The 17,844-nt window shown below is 43.1% G+C and overlaps 1 protein-coding gene across 1 annotated transcript in view; it reads right to left on the bottom strand.

Annotated features, from left to right (window-relative positions):
* Rpap2 (RNA polymerase II associated protein 2) overlaps positions 1–17,844 on the bottom strand; it is a 94,484-nt gene that overhangs the window by 50,487 nt on the left and 26,153 nt on the right. The window contains exons 7-10 of the mRNA XM_059274924.1: positions 15,228–15,263; positions 12,385–13,315; positions 8,920–9,014; positions 6,192–6,272 (exon numbers count right to left, since the gene is read on the bottom strand). Of these exons, the coding sequence (XP_059130907.1) occupies positions 6,192–6,272; positions 8,920–9,014; positions 12,385–13,315; positions 15,228–15,263 (1,143 nt within the window). The remainder of the gene's footprint in view (positions 1–6,191; positions 6,273–8,919; positions 9,015–12,384; positions 13,316–15,227; positions 15,264–17,844) is intronic.

Genomic DNA, 17,844 nt, shown 5'->3' with positions numbered 1-17,844 from the left:
GTACCTGGACTAAAGATGTGCACCATCAGGCCTAAAATTCTGTTTTTTGGTTTTTGTTGTTGTTGTTAAACCTCTCAGTTAACATATATTTAAGATTTCATGAGTTCATTTTTGTCACTCAGGAAAAAAAAATGTAGCACACATGTAACTTACACCACTGTCGCAGGCACTGGGGAAATTCAAGAAAGAGGCTCTTAGTTACATTTCCATTGCTACAACAAAACACCACAACCAAGACGACTTACAGAGAAGTTTACTGGGGCTTACAACTTCACGGGAGAAAGCAGGGCAGAGGCAGGCAGGCACTGGAGCAGTAGCTGGGAGCTTACATCTGATCCATAAGCAGAGAGAGAGAGCCAACTGGGAATGGCCTGGGCTTTTGAAACCTCAAAGCTCACCCTAGTGACACACCTCCTCCAACAAGGCCACACCTCCTAATCCTTCCTAAAAAGTTCCAACAATGGAGACCAAATATTCAAACATATGAGTCTATAGGGGTCATACTCATTTAAACCACCAGAAATTTTGTTTTTATCTTGCAGTATTTCTATTATATTAGCAGAATAGCAAAATAAAAATTTTCTTTTTGTTTTTCAAGACAGGGTTTCTCTGTGTAGCTTTGGCGCCTTTCCTAGAACTCATTCTGTAGACCAGGCTAGCCTTGAACTCACAGAGACCCACCTGCCTCTGCCTCCCGAGTGCTGGGATTAAAGGCGTGGGCCACCACCGCCAGCTCTACTTGTTTTCACACTGCTGATCCAAAAAGTCTCTAGCATACATGCTAAATAAGTATATTTACTACTGTCTAACTAATACCTAAAAAACCAAAAGGGGCTGGAGGGATGGCTCAGGGTTTAAAAACATTGGCTGTTCTTTCCAGAGGACCTGGGTTCAATTCCCAACACACATGTCATGTGGGTCACAACCATCTGTAACTCCAGTTCCAGGGGTCCAATGCCCTCTTTTGGCCTCCCTGGGTATTAGGCACATGTTATTTAAATTTTACACACATTTAGAAAGAAGTCTTGATTCATTATAGATGCAATTTAAAGAAGATTTTAGTGGCAGAATAGAATAGGATTTTAATTTATATCTGCTCAAACAAGCATCTTGACCAGCTGGCTGGAGCCTGTTCTGTGCTGTGACAGGTAAAACAGTGGGGATGGTGGGCAGCTCTCTACTCAGGCGTGAAATCCTAAACAGAGAGCCCTACACAGGCTCTCAACTGCACGCTGGAATCACCTGGGGCCTTTTAAGCTATCCTACTGTCTGAGCAGAACTCTGACTAACCAAAGGAACCTGGTCTCCAGGGGCCAAGCCACACATTTGTAGCTGTTAAACGGTTGCTCTACAAGTTCTTAGTATTGGCGATTATTTCCAAGAGAAAAATACGGTTATTTATATCAACTCTTTCCCACTGTCAATATTCACTGAAAGGAGTTCTCCACACCAGTCACTGCCAGCAATGGGGCATCTTTACAGAAGAAACAGACTACAGAGTCACATTTTCTTATTAGACGCTGGGGACTCCTCATCCCTGGGAGCACTTGACATTTCTTTGAAGGAGTTGGTTGTTGTCAGAATAACAAACAGTATATAAGAGCTTAGTTTTTGCTTTCTCTACTTTTATAGATGCTTGTAATTTAATAAAGACATCTGTGAAAACAAGCCAAAAAGTAAACAGTATCTTGGTAGGGGATACTACTTACTATTCTGACAACAACCAACTCCCAACCAACCATGTTTCACTTTCACAGCCCCATATTTTCTACCACCCCTACTAATGTGGATAATTTTGAAGTCAATAACATCATTTCATCGTCTTTAGATTATTGTGAATAATGAAAAAAGTAATCGGAAGGGATCTGGTTGCAAACTAGAGATGACAGGAAAGGTGACAAGATAGGTTTATGCATTACACTGGACAAAGCCGCCGCGTATCTGCAGTCTGTGCGTTAGGACTGAAGAGCCCTGTGTCTCCTGTCCTGGCTAGCTCGGGGTCAGAAGAATGACACTTGACGGGTAACGGAAGTTACATAGTAGATTTCTTACAGAATCTTCTACAGTAATCCCATTAGGCTCTTTGGGTTGTTTTAAGTGTTGGTGAAATGACTGGTCTTCAACCTAATACCCTTGGAAGTACTCAAGTATATCCCAGCTGTTCCTTTGTTAAGTGTGTGAGGAAAGCAGACAGGCTTGGACTGGACACAAGGAAAGCTGCCAGTTCAGGGAATGGAAACTGTAATACAATTCAAATGACTTAAGGGGGTTTTTGTGTGCTCTAAGAGGTCAAACATGGGCCTCATGCATGCCAACCACACACTCTACCACTGAACCACACTCCCAGGCCACACATCAGACTCACATCAGTTCTTCATGAGGGTGTTCCTGAAATAGCATCCTCCCCACCTGCAAGTCAACTTCCTACCACAATCTTGCAGAACTACCTTTGTGGTCCTTTCCTAAAGTTCATTTAAGATACGGTAGAATAGAGTGATAACCCTGACCCAGCAGAGCCGACCTTGACATGCAGGGCTGACCCTGATAGAGCAGGGCCACAGACAACAAAACTGTAAGTTTTCGTCAAAGGTTCTAGAGAGGACAGGGATGCAGCTTCGTGGTAGAGCATATGTCCATCGTGCATCAGGTGTTGGGTTCTACTCCCATGTCCCCCTAAACATGTGCACACACACATACGTACATGCCTACAAATGTATAAGTATATGCACACATACCTACAGCTAATTTCTTGGCATGGGGATTGAACTCACGGCCTTGTACACACTAGATATGCACTGTAACCCTGAGCTACACCCTTAGCCCCTGAAAGAAGTCTTCATTGTCTAGTTCAGAAGCAAAGGGCCACACAGAAAGTCAAGTACTGTGGTCACTGACCTTCTATAGCAAAACAAGGAATCTTGTCTAAACCACACAGACTGTTGTAAAAACCCAAGTCTGCACTGCCTTGTATGACCAATGACCTTTCTCTACACTGCCTTGTATGACCAATGACCTTTCTCTACACTGCCTTCCCTGACCAATGACCTTTCTCTACACCGCCTTCCATGACCAATGACCTTTCTCTACACTGCCTTCCATGACCAATGACCTTTCTCTACACCGCCTTCCATGACCAATGGCCTTTCTCTACACTGCCTTCCATGACCAATGACCTTTCTCTACACTGCCTTCCATGACCAATGACCTTTCTTGCACTGCCTTCCATGACCAATGACCTTTCTCTACACTGCCTTCCATGACCAATGACCTTTCTCTGCACTGCCTTCCATGACCAATGACCTTTCTCTGCACTGCCTTCCATGACCAATGACCTTTCTTTGTACTGCCTTCCATGACCAATGACCTTTCTCTACACTGCCTTCCATGACCAATGACCTTTCTCTGCACTGCCTTCCATGACCAATGACCTTTCTCTGCACTGCCTTCCATGACCAATGACCTTTCTCTACACTGCCTTCCATGACCAATGACCTTTCTTGTACTGCGTTCCATGACCAATGACCTTTCTCTGCACTGCCTTCCATGACCAATGACCTTTCTCTGCACTGCCTTCCATGACCAATGACCTTTCTCTGCACCGCCTTCTATGATCAATGAACTTTCTCTGTACTGCCTTCTATGATCAATGAACTTTCTCTGTACTGCCTTCTATGATCAATGAACTTTCTCTGTACTGCCTTCTATGATCAATGAACTTTCATCTGCCAAGAGAAGAGACAGCACAGGTTCTCCAGGTAGGCTTGAGATCACCCCAATGGCTGGTTATGTGAATTGAGAGAGGTTATCTTATTTCTTACCTGCCACCTATGATGACATCATTGCTTTTAGAAATTAAATAACTTGGTAAAGCCCAGCATGTGATGAGAACTGACTTCATGTGTTGACATAAATCAGACATTATTAGCAGTGCAGCTTCCAAAGGCTAACAGTGGTTCTAACACCGAACACCCCATTTCCATGGCACATACAATAATAATGGAGTGGTCCTAAAGTTACTTTAAAAATACAATTCAACAGCCTGGTCTCCAAAGCGAGTTTCAGGAAAGGCGCAAAGCTACACAGAGAAACCCTGTCTCAAAAAACAAAAAAACAAACAAAAAATTCAAATGACATCAGTAGTCCCAAAGGAGTGAGAAATGCTACCTGTCAGATAGCACAGTGTGACTAAAGCATCATGTTTCATGATTTTAACTGAAATGCCAACTTGATGTCATCAAATGCTGGACAAGTTCTCACTGGCAGTACTTTTATAATTAATAGCAATGATTTAGTAAGGGAAAAATTCACACTGAAGAGACATAATTTTGTGCCCTACAGTGAAAAACAAAGAGGTCCTTAGACACGGAGGGAAAAATAGTGTTTGGTAGTGTTTGGATCGGAACTCATTCACACTAGGTGAGTGCTCTAGAACACCCCCCCCCACCCCCCCCACCCCCGAGAGGACTTATTCCTAGAGCTCTGCTGAGGTGACATCACCAGTTCGCGCAGAACAATGAGATACCCACTGTTGGAAGGAAGTGCATGGCAAGTCGTTACAAACCAGTGAAAGTGTGTCACTATGACATTCACTCTCGAAGTCAGAACAAATCCTCAATTTCAGTGTTTCCGCACTGTGGACCTCTAGCCAAAGTTTACCATCACTATAGAAAATTCTTTTTTCCCTTTTAGATGCATGGTTCTAGTAGAGACATAAGATGGAAAGCGTCTGTTTCCATTATGAACAGGGATACCAAAAAATCAAGTTTTATAATATTTGGTCTGGACCCTTTTTTTCACAAAGCACTCAGTCTTCAAAAGGCCTGTGCCAATCTGAAGACTATTCTAGCATCCGTGAAGTTTTGTGATCAATGATCTTTAAGCTGTATTTTCTCTGAGACACTCATGACAATCAATAAATCACATTATTTAGGTTTATTTTTAAACCTATTCACTTTCAACTATGGACACCCCAGTGAGACTGTTCTCATATGCATGTTTTATCAATCAGAAAACTCTCAACTGCTCCACTTTCCAAGGTGCAAAATCTCCATTCTCTGTCTTTGCAGTTCTCAGTACTTCTCAGTACTCAAGTGTCTTCACACAATCCAGCATTAAATTACTCCCTACGATCACCTTATGTTCTCACAGGTGAGGCCTCCCTGAGGCTCAGCATTGTTTCTTGTGTACCACAGGCTTACCACAGAGCTGCTCATCTGGTACACATTTATAATTTCACTAAATTTGTTAGCAGCTTTGTGTCACAGATATAATGTTCCTTTTGTGTGTGTACGTATGTGTGGGGAGATCAGAGGATATGGGTTTAGTGCCTCAGGTGTCCACCATTTCTAAGTCAGGGTCTCCCTCTGGCCTAGAACTTGCCAAGGAGCCTAGGCTGGTTGGCCAGAAGGCCAAAAGGCCTGTCTCCACTTCCTCAATGCTGAGATTATTAGCACACACGACAATGCTAGCTTTTTCATTTTTTTTTTAACTTGGGTTTTGGAGACTTGTGGTGGTTTGAATAGGAATGGCCCCCATAGACTCATGTGTTTGAATGCTTGGACCACAGTGAATGGCACTGTTAGGAGGTGGCCTTGTTGGAGTAGGTGTGGCCTTGTTAAAGAAGTATGTCACAGTGGAGGTGGGCTTTAAGGTCTTATATGCTCAAGCTAGGCCTAGTGGGACAGTCCCTTCCTGCTGCCTGCACATCAAGATGTAGAACTCTCAACCACCTCTCCAGCACCATGTCTGCCTGCATGCTGCCATGTTTACTGCCATGTTTACAAAATGGACTAAACCTCTGAACTAACTGTAAGCCAGCCCCAATGAAATGTTTTCCTTCACAGGAGTTGCTGTGGGCGTGGTGATAGAAACCCTGAGACAGGACTGAGCTTACGAGGCTGGCGTTCTACGCACAGTCATCTCTCTATCCTGTAATTTTTCCCCCTAAATGCAGTTTACTTTATAAGCAAGCTATCCAAAGTAAAATATATCAAAATTGGAGCCAATAAGGAGTTGTATTCAATAGAAAACAACAAGTAATGTTTAGAGGAGGAGGAAACAGCACTGAGTTTACAATGTGGGTCCACAAAGGCAAAGCACGTACTTTCCCGTCTTAGCCTACCTACAGACTGTGCAAGAGTCAGTATGGTCAAAATAACAGAGAAGGAAGAAATTACAACATTAACACTAACCTGAAAGTCTGAACAAGGTTTTTAAGGTCAGAGTAAATATCGCCTATTGTAATCTGAAGAGGACCCAAAAGTCCAGGCAATCTGAAAAGAAAAAAAAAAAAAAAAAACCCACATTATTTAAAGCTAGAACTTCATTACTGTATAGAAACATTTTGGCGGGCATGCCTGCCCCTGCGGTTTCCATGACCACTGTGACACTGAGGCAGAAGTGAAAGTTACGCTACATTATGATTAGGGAGAGGTCAAAGGAGCGTCATCCTAACTCCAGCTCTGCATCCGTGCTACTGAGTGTAGAGCCCTGTGATGCAAAACCACCCTGGCTGCTGCCTCTACCTCTTTCTGTCCCTGGTTTTCTTACCTGAAGAGCAACCTGTCATCACCTTTAATTCCATAGTTTACTATGAAAGCATTATCCTCTGAATAATCATATAAACACTATTCCAACAAATACAAGAAGATGCCTACAGAAATATTTTAGTGATGAAGATAAACCTATCAGTAGGTGATTTATATGATAGATACATTTAGTAATCCATTTAAAAAACCTTTAAAATAGTACAGATTAATGTTATTGGAAATGTAAAATGGTAAATGTTGGGCAAAAAATGCATATGCCATATAACACATTTGAAACAAAAATACACGATGCTTATTATACACAAAATATATTTCATTCCTTCTTAGAGTTGTTTTTTTATAGCAAGAAAGCAAAGGAATGAATACGTACACCACACATAGCACATGGAGATGTGTCCAGCCTGCCCTCAAACTTTCTATGTACTTAAAGATAGCCTTCAACTCCTCATCCTGCTGCTTCCCTCCCCAAGTGCTGGGTCACAGGCATGCAGGGTACCCAGCTCAGAGCCCACCTTTTAACATTGCTATGTTTGCCTCATTTTTCTGTCCCTTGTTCTACCCCCAGAAGTACTTTAAAGCAAATTCTTGATATTATGTCATTGGACCCTCATTTTTACTCATATCTCTAAATACAAACATATTTTTTTATACAATAACATCACCATACCTAACCATTACTTTCTTCTGGTGTTTATAAAACAAAAAAGGTCAGCCAAGAAAACTGGCATTTCAAAGCCCTTCTCCCCATCCTCTGGCTCTTAGAGTCTTTCTGCCTCCTCTTCCACAATATCCCCTCAGCCTGGGGTGGGTGTTGTATAAATGTTTTGTTTAGGGCTCAGCACTCAACCATTACTTTCATTAGCTAAAACAGCTAGGAAATTATTTCCAATGAAACTCCTGTCCTCTAACTACGTACCTGAAATGATAATCTATCCCAACACTCAAAACTCAAACAGCCAAAGTTTGATATTGTCTTGCACTGTATCAGATAGGTGGTGACTTATACTGAATTATTTCACAGATACAAGCACAAGGATTAGTTTAAAAAACAAACAACAGGGCTGGAAAGATGGCTCAGTCAGTAACATGTTTCCCACCCAAGCATGAGAACTTGTGGAGGAGACCGGTCTATCCTGGGGCCTCAGTGGCCAGCCACTGTAGCCTGTCAGTAAGCGCCAGGTCCCAGTGAGATCCTGGCTCAAGAAGCAAGGTGGAGGGCTCTTTGGAAGTAATATCAGAGGTTGGCTTCTGGTCTCCATTCCCACATACATGGACCTGCATGCGTATGACACATACGCAGATTCTGTACATACACATATACCACACATACAGGGCAGAAAAAAAACAACATATACACAGCCCAACATATGGACGTGCTCAATAAATATTAATTTAAACATTTATTCAAAGGTAAAAACTAGGAATAGATCTTTGTGGTCAATTTTTTTTAGATTGAACCAAACCAAGACATAATGCCATATCCAGCATGGTGGCACTTCCTTCATCCTGGCACCCACAGGCAGAGACCGAGGCAAGAAGATCTCCGTGAGTTAGATGCTAGCCTGGTCTACATAGTGACCCAATCAAAGAGGATTTCAGGTGTGGCTTAAAAATATGTATTTTTAAAGTAAAATAGTTGTACTTCCCATTATATCACCAGTAATAGTTTATATCTTGGCTGCTCAAAAATATTATGCTTCCAGAAAATGTTTTTCTTCTTTTCAAAATACTACAAAACTAAGACTTCTCTGTATTTTCAACTCTTTAAATGGTGATTGATACATTTCATGTTTTCTTGCTAAAAGAAGGAAATGTAGGTTTAAAAGTTCAAGGTAGATCTTATACCTTTGGAAAAAAGATTTGGAAACTTTTTTGTTTTAAAAACAGAAACAAGAATACTTTTTAAGTGTCATCTGTAACTGGGCTAATTTGAAGAACAATCCTTCCCATCACAGGACGCTTCAGGCCAAAGTGCACGTTGAACTGACTGAAACTCATGTTCTTGAGTGTGAAGTGGGCCTGTGAATATGCAGACGGGCTGTGGCAACGTCCAGTGATGTGACCATTCACCACAGCTGAGCTTGCTTCAACAGCTCTCTCTCTTTGCTGGCTTAGGAAGACGTGGGGTATTTTGTTTTTCCACTCTACAATCTCAGTTTCCCCCTTTATGATATCCTTGTGTTGTCTACAAAAAGAATTTAGTACTGAAAAGTGTCTGAAAAGATACAATGTTAAAATGGGAAATTTTCAAATGAGGAAATTCATGTAAGCTTTTCATATCATCTTTAAAAAATTTATAAATTACAAACTCATGAAAACATTCAGTTAATTTAAACCTCTGACTAAGTCAGAAGGACACATCCATACTTACACTTTGCTCAATTTTTCAAGAACAATCCGTTTTCTAATCTGGTTCTGGGAACTTGAATCAATCAGTGGGAAGCTGGGATCACGCCCAAACACATTCTTAAACAAAACAAACAGAAAAATAAACTGGTATTTTTTTTCTTTTTATGAGTGGAGCAATTAACATTAAACAGAAAAGTTCAGTCCTCTAGTATGGAAACAGAGTTAAGAATTAAAACATTTAAGCCGGGCGGTGGTGGCGCACGCCTTTAATCCCAGCACTCGGGAGGCAGAGCCAGGCGGATCTCTGTGAGTTCAAGGCCAGCCTGGGCTACCAAGTGAGTTCCAGGAAAGGCGCAAAGCTACACAGAGAAACCCTGTCTCGAAAAACCAAAAAAAATAAAAAATAATAAAAATAAAATAAAACATTTAAACCTGAGCATCAGCTTAGTCATTACCAGGCTGAGGAACCTGCCTGGTCCATCAGCCCTCTTCTGAGGGCAGATGTCTCTGTAAAATGCTAAACTCGATATAAATGTACATTTAAGGATTAACATCACCAATTACTAGAACTTGTGGGAAAGTCCTGTTTTTAGAAAAGATCATTCAAATGAACTAGGAATGAGAAAGTTGAAAAGAAAAGAAAACAAAATACACCCAGTTCTCCTGTGTTTGAAAGCATCACAGAACTAACAACGTAGTAAAGAATTTGGGTTGAGACCCTGGAGAGGGTAACTCAGGAGAGTGCACGGGCTAATTCTGGAAGAGGCAATTCTTTTTTTTCCTAACAGAAACCTAAGCAGAGTTTTTCTAACAGAAACAACAGGTCAGGGCATGCCAAAAAAGAAGGGTTATGGGTAAGGCTCCCCAAATGGAGGTCAAGACTTGGAAGGAGCACACTCCAGCAGTGAGACAGAACAGGAGAAAGACTGACTCTTGAGGACTGTTGCCATCACTCCGTCACCTCCGCTCCTGATTGGGTTATGGTGATGTGGGGTTGCTGGAAATCTTATGAGAATGGAACAGATCCATCCAAGAGGATAACAACAGCCTGCAGCTCAGGTTAGGGTCTCCTGTGTGCATCAGACCGGCTCAAACTCACGATCCTCCTGCCTTAGCCTTCCAAACACTGGGATTACAGGCATGTATCAATCACTAAGCTCAGTTTGCAACATTTTAATATACAATGTTTGATATCTAATAAAATAAGACAATATAATAAAAATCAGGATCATTAGCCCATCAAAGACAAACTCTCAGGGATTCAGATAATGAAATTATATTACTGTTAAATGATATACTGTATAAGCTACATAAAGTAACATCTTCAAAGAAAAACGACAGTAGAAAATGCTAGCAGGCAGCTGAACTATACGAAAGGGCCTACAGACATTCCAGAACTGGAATGGCACCGCATTTAAAAGCACTCATTGGGCGTGAGCAGCAGAGCCACATTCTCCCAGGTGACTTCATAACCAGTGTCCATCATGAAGCACAGACCTGGGGGCTCGCAGTCATGGCAGCTGGGCCTCTGACAGTGGCGAGGGACTATGAACATTCCCTCACAGAAGGCCTATACCAGAGATTCCGGTCACCACTTACTTCCCTCGGGCTCCCAGCTGAATGTGGTCTTGGTGCTAGAGCATGTAAGAGTTCGTAGAAGGCAGGCTGGTGTTGGGGCAGCCTTAGTGATCATCACCCAGTGCTGGGGGACTTTCAGTGATGCAGCCCAGCCCACCAGTGATGCTAGCATGCTCAGTCTTACAAAGCCAGACCTGGATGGACTTTTCTTAGATTGCTGGTCCCTATTCAAGGTGAAGAGACACAAAAGGTAGCTCAGAGCTCATGGGACATAGCCCTGGGGACTCAGGGGACTACACTACTTATGCAACGGCACACTCCTCAGTAATGAAAAAATGAACTACAGGGACACACAACAACACAAATATGTAAAAACCAAACTAAATCAAACAGTATTCTATCAAATTGGACAGTAAAGAATATAGACTGTTCAAACTGGCAAAAGTAATCTCTATCATATAATAGTAAATCTGGAAGAGGCAATAGTCAGGAGCAGACACTGGTTTCCTTGCAAGGAAGCACTTCCTGGTGTGGGTAGTAATGTCACGGGGTGCTCACTGTAAACATTCAACAGTCTGTACACTCGCTACTGAATGCCAATGAGAAAGCTGTAAAATGCTCTACAAGGGAGCCAGACCTCAGACACTGGTTTCTCCTTGGTAAGGCTTCTTAGTGTAAAGCCGTAAGTGACGGCAGGGCTTACACAGCTCTCTGGAAGAGACCAGTGTTCCTCCCAGCTTAATGCAAGTTTTGGATGCTAATATTGAACTGTGTGTGCGGGGCTAGGCAAAAGGTTTGTAAAGATCCAAGAAATTTCTGTATTTTCTCTATTTCTACCTTCCCTCCCAATCTCCAAGTATGTTTTCAATCTTAGGGCAACATCACTTACAACTCTTTAAATAACAGAGTTTTATGCTAAATTAAGACTATTTTCCACTCTTCTCTCCATGCTACATGACTTCCCAGACAGCACATATGAACCAAAAATATGCACTGGGAATATTACAAAGTCCTTCCTACATCTCAGCAGTATGCACTGAGCCCTTATGTATAATGCCTTTGTACACAGTTATGATGTCACACTCTGAACAGATGAACCATGGGAACTACTGAAAGTCCCATTTACAGATAAGCAGACTCAAGAACTACGTTTTTATTTTATTATTATTATTATTTGTTTTGTTTTGTTTTTCGAGACAGGATTTCTCTGTGTAGCTTTGTGCCTTTCCTGGAACTCATTCTGTAGCCAGCCTCGAACTCACAGAGCTCCGCCTGGCTCTGCCTCCCGAGTGCTGGGATTAAAGGCGTGCGACACCACCGCCCGGCAAACTACGTTTTTAAAAAGCTGGCAGATGAGCGTGGATCTCTAGATTCATGACTTCCCAGTAAATCCCTTTACTACAGTATTTTCATCTTTTGCATCTGTGAGCTATGTTTTCTACATGTGTGTGCGTGCATGCATGCATTCGTGGGCATGTGGAGGCCAGGGGTCAGCACTGCATGTCTTCCTCTATCACGTTTCTCCACCTTAGTCTGCACAGTCTTCATGACCTTGGAGATGTTTCTTCTAGACTGGCTGATCAGAGAGCCCTGGAATCCCTGTCTCCGCCCCTCCCCTTGCCTGGCAGCGGGTATCAGATGCACACCACTGTGCCTAGAGTTTATGAGTGCCAGGAATCTGAACTCAGCTCCTCAGGCTTGGGATACAAGCACCTTCTCCCACGAGCTATCTCCCCAGCCACGGTTGTAACATTTCAAATGGACACGTGAACCGAACATTACCTCGAGAAGCATTCAACTATCTAAGCAGTCAATGTATCCTACTGCAAACAGCACGAGGCGTGCTCCCAGATTCGCTCTGCTGAGTTCTCAAATGTGAGCAGCCTAAAAATTTCATCAGAAGACATACCTCTTCCGGGTGCTGTGACTTAGTAGTTTCGTCATTTAAAAAATAGCGTCCTCTATAGAACTCCCTGACCCTCAGATTCAGCATTTCAGTTTCTTTTTTCAAACTCTCGTAACTTGGCAATGGCTTAATGGCTGTGTCTGAGCCTCTGAAGGGTAGTGTCTCATCCAAGTTTTTCTGAGGTTGGCTCAGGGCAGGACCATAACCACCTGGGTCACAGCTTACGTCATCTTCATCCAATTCCTCATCAGGTACAGGGGCTGACGACGGTTTCAGACACACAGAGGCATGATCTGGGCCATACAGAAACTTCAATGTTTCTTCTGTCTTCCATTCAGTCAAAGTGTCCTTTAGAACACGAAGCAAGTTCACCTTTGCAATCTCAGGACACACCTGCACTGAGCCAGAGGCTGACCCAGAACCCTGGGTAGATTTGGCAAATTTGCTCCTGAAGTGCTCAGCGCTTTTCTTGCTTATACCTACAAGGGTAACTTCTGACATACTGTGTCTACTGTCAGAAACTGCTGAAGTGTTTAGTCTTTCACACGAAGGGCCAGGTGAAGAAATCTGAGTACTTTCTTTCTTTGAAGGAAGTTCACAGACAGCTGCTTTCTCCTGACTACCTAATCTGCAATTACCCAACTGCGCGGTGACATCTGCCATTGCCTGCTCTCTGTGTGTGGAGTTCACTTTCTGACCAGCTTTCTTTTTCTTTACGCTGCTCTCTTTGTGCAGCCGTGGTCTGGTATCGGCTGCCTTTGGTCTGTTTCCTGGTAGGAGCGAAGAAACAAAGCCTTGCTCATCATCACTGGTGGGATCACTCCCAGTGCAGGAAGCTGTCGGTTCACACTGCGCGTCAGAGGCACCAGGACTGTCAATATCTGCTGCTGTGATGGCTTCACTGAAGAACTGTACTACTTCTCCAGAACGGCCACTGTACAAGGAAAGAGAATCAAAAAATTACAATGGGAAGACAAAGCATTTCCCAGTTACATTCTGGAATTTCCACTCCTTAGGCACAGCTTTACTTACACTCTCTCTCTCACACATGAACTTCAGAAGGCTTTAATTTCTCCATCTCCAACACATGTTTGATACAATTCTTTTCCAGCTTTCCTTTGCCTATTTCTAACCATTTTATAATTTTTTTGTTTGTTTTTTGTTTTTCAAGATGGGGTTTCTCTGTGTAGCCCTAGCTATCCGGGAACTTGTTTTGTAGACCAGGCTGGCCTTGAACTCACAGAGATCCGCCTGCCTCCTCCGCCTCCCTAGTGCTGAGATTAAAGGTGTTCACCACCACTGCCTGGCTGTGTTGCAATTCTTTTTTTTTTTTTTTTTGGTTTTCGAGACAAGGTTTCTCCGTGTAGCTTTAGTGCCTGTCCTGGATCTTGCTCTGTAGCCCAGGCTGGCCTCAGACTCATAGATATCCGCCTGCCTCTGCCTCCCGAGTGCTGGGATTAAAGGTGTGCACCACCGCTGCCCAGCCCTATGTTGCAATTCTTAAAGTAGTATAGCAAACCAACATCATAACACTTTAAAGACACTATGCTGTTCAATGATTTTTTATTTTTGCTTGAAAAAAAGAAAAATATTTTCTAGTTCTGGTTGACCATTATATAGAAAACTTCATGGAATGAAAAATACAAATGTCATAACAGAAAATGAAGTTGGTACATCAACATTATTCAATGAAAGATACTTAAATTTGAAGACTCGGGAGTTGCAATAGAATGCAAACCTAGAGAACAGCTGTCCCTCTGATGGAGAAGCAAACGCAAACAGGAAGCAAACAGGTGTGCATGACCTGCTGCTCTCAAGCACGCGGCACACTTTCCTATCGGCTGAGAACATGTGGGCGGAGGTGCACACCCTGGGAAGGAAAGAGCTCAGGTAGCGGAGAGCTGAAGGCAGGTCCTGGTGGGAATGCAGAAGAGGACCAAAATTCTCAGCATTACATACAGTTTCTAACTAGAATTTAACCTGCATCCCCAGGCAAGTGACTGCTGGATAAGAAAAGAAAGCACAATGTCAGGAAACTAGAAAGCAGGCTGGAAAGATGCCTCAGTGGTCAAGACCACTTGTTCTTACAGAGGACTTGGGTTTGACTCCCAGGACCCACATGGTGGTTCACAACTGCCCATAACTCCAGTTCCAGGGAATCCAATGCCCTCTTCTGAACCCCCTGGGCAAACACTTACACATATAAAAAATGAAACAAATCTAAAAAATTTAGACTGAAACTTTCATGGTTTTTATAACTCACTCTTTCTCTTGAGGTTTTAAGGCACCTCCATTTCATACTAGGGTAAAGCCATCAAGGTGTCCATCAGTAAATAACTGTCTCTTGTTTGTGCTGGATACCTTGTGACTAAGGTAATGACTGACAACCGGGGACATTTAATCTGAGAGTTGAAAGGATTTGTTCTGAGAGATGGCTGCAGTTGAGCAAACAACACTAAGAAGAGCTATGAGGTGGGGTTAGGAGAAACAAAAACCCACAACCTGAATTTATATTACTACTTTAGATAGTCTTTCAAATAAGAAGTAACACATTAATAGTTTAAAATCCTATAAGATCATAAAACCCCTTCTCAAATGTAATGGTCACAACGTCACCAACAAAGGGACAGCATGAGATGGAGACTGTGTTTGTGTCTGTTTCAACAGGTTCAATTAGACCTCCTCAGCGGGACAGCTGTACAATAAATCAGACAGATCAAACACATCATCTTTCCCTCACAAAAGAAAATGCTGAACATGTCACACGTCTCTTTGTACCACACTGCACAGGAAGTCCAGGAGCTCATGCCACCTGGCCCACTCAGGTCAAACTGATTCCAACCAACCTTTGTCCTTCCTTCAGCAGCTGAAAATCAGGAGGCCTGGAACAAAACACAGAGAGGATGCTGAAGGCAACTGACCCATCAAACACGTTCAAGGGTTTCCTATAACTGCACTGCATAGGAAACACAATTGGAGAAGTAATTCATAGGAAGATTTTCTTTCCTTAAGGAAAAAATTAAAGGGCAAAGTACTGTAAAACACATGCAAAAAAACTGGATTCAGTGTTTTGTTTTGTACCTAAAATTTACTCATTTTCAGAATTAAGTTCAAATTCCATGCACAGTTCCCGTTCTTGCTAACTTCTAGTCACCGTCAGCTCCAGCTAATCAGACTGTTTTGTTTCTGACTGTCAGCACTGTTGTCTAAATGTTTTACTGAGCAGTGTTTAAGTTGAGTTCCTAACTGATCCACCAGCTTCTTGAAGGCAGAGACTATGTTGCAATTCTTCCCCCCCCCCCCCCCAGACTGGGTTTCTCTGTGTAGCTTTGGAGCCTGTCTGAGAACTTGCTCTGTAACCCAGGCTGGCCTCGAACTCACAGAGATCCACCTGCCTCTGCCTCCTGAGTGTTGGGAATAAAGGCCTGTGCCACCACTGCCCAGATATGTTGCAATTCTTATCCTATCAACCTAACTTCTGAGACAGCAATTATGTTGAACTATGACCTTTCTTTTTTTTTTTTTTTTTTTTTTGGCCTTGAACTCATAAAAGTCCAAAGCTGGGATTAAAGGTGCCATCATACTGGGCATGAATGTTTGTGTACCGTGTGTGTGCAGTGCCTAGAGATGGCAGAAGTAGGCATCAGAAAAGGCAGAGTTGGAGTAATAGACAGTGAGCTGCCATGTAGCTGTTGGGAACCAAACCTCTGCGAGAGCAGCAAAACGGTCTTCACCACTGAGCCACCTCTCAGCCCTTGTACAAATCAAGTAAGTTACACCTAATTCCATGAACAATTTGGTTATACATTGTCAGAAATCACATTTGACCATCATGAGTATTGAAAAGGGAAGAGCTCTTCAAAGGGCTGATACAGAGCTGGGGATGTAGCTCAGCTGGTAGAGCCTGCCTAGCATGCTCAAAGCCCTGGGTTCAATCCCCAGGTGTGGCGGTGCATGCCCACAAAGCCAACACTCAGGAGATGGAGGGAGGAAGATCAGAAGTTGTAGTGTAGCAGTTTCCTCTGAGGTAGAAACATTCCACCTGGAGGGAAGCTCCTTAAATCAGATCGCAAACAGCTCACAACAGCTGTGCAGTAAGCTCCAGGTTCCCAGCTTTTGTGAGCGGCCACCCACACTGGGGTGGGCTTTGGTGATGTAGCTATCTTTAAGTTATTTCTGCTCCTGTAAGTAATCCTTCACCCATATTCCTATAAGGAACCCCTCAAAACTCATGGTTCACAATGTTGGACTTGTGACATTTGGATTTTGGTCTGTCATGGGCTCCCTATCTGGGGGTGAGATGTATGTATTGTGTCTCCCCAGAATGTTTTGTCACACAACAGAAGTTCAAGGTCATCTTTGGCTACCCAGCGAGTTCAAGGCCAGCTTCAAAGAAAAAATAAGGCAAATACAAAGGAGGACAAACATGACAGTCAGTAAATCCATGAGGACAGAAAACCTACAGAATCCCTGAAGCGACTAAAAAGATGCTGTCTTTTTTAAAGAAGTTTTGTAGCTCAAGAGACTGAACCTAGGGCTTCATGCACACTGGGCAAGTGTCCACTCCTGAGTTCCTCCTCAACTTAATAAAATCTAGTGCCTTTTAAACACCAAATAAACAGGTGATGCAAAAAGAAATATAAAGGCCTAGGAGTACGCTACATTAAGTGTGCTCCTACATTAAGGTACCAAATACAACCTTATTTAAAGGCCTAAACAAAACAATTAAAAAATAATAAGGCCAACAACAGCACCAACAACCCCCACAAAAAACCCAGCCCAATGAATTTCAATGAATTCAAGCTAAATGTACAGATGAGACTGGAACTTGATTGAGTTTTGACATTTCAAGGTTGCCAATTTAAAAGTGCTTCCCTCTGCAGCGCTCACAGCACTGACGAGCTACCATCACGAGGTAAGTGTGCACCCTCTGCCCAGTGCAGACACAGGACGCACTCCGGGGTGGCTCACAGTCCTGTTACGGGGTCACTGCTGAGTATGGCAGTCCTTCCCATCACCCCGAGTTCTTCACGTGAGAAGGCACACGGGATGAAGCTGGCTTCTGCCATTCCTGGCACCACCTGCAGCTTAGCGATTCCTAAGACCAAAACTTCGGAATCAGCGAGTCTTTTGGAGGTGATTTTCCCTTCTGTCCCTCAGCCAATCGAAGCAGGTTGTTCCCCAGCATCCCAGTCCCCCTCCCTTCTGCTCACTGAAGTCAAGTCACAGTTGCCGCATTACTTTAACGTTGTTCGAGAAAGTAAGTGGCCCTCCTTGTGTGGTAAAGAACCGCCACTGCACTGGCTACTCACGACTCCTCAGCTATGGGCTGTTTCCACACTTCTCCTACTTTTCTGATCATGCCCTCATCCATCCCATGTATCCTGGAGAGTTTTATGTCAGCCTGACACAGCTAGAGTCATCTGAGAAGGGAAACTCTGTAGCTGGAGTTTTCCTGCCTGG

Source organism: Peromyscus eremicus, chromosome 10, assembly GCF_949786415.1.
Source record: "Peromyscus eremicus chromosome 10, PerEre_H2_v1, whole genome shotgun sequence".
NCBI lineage: Eukaryota > Metazoa > Chordata > Mammalia > Rodentia > Cricetidae > Peromyscus > Peromyscus eremicus.
Note: the sequence above shows the minus strand (reverse complement) of the source record. Positions and strands in the feature narration are given on the sequence as shown.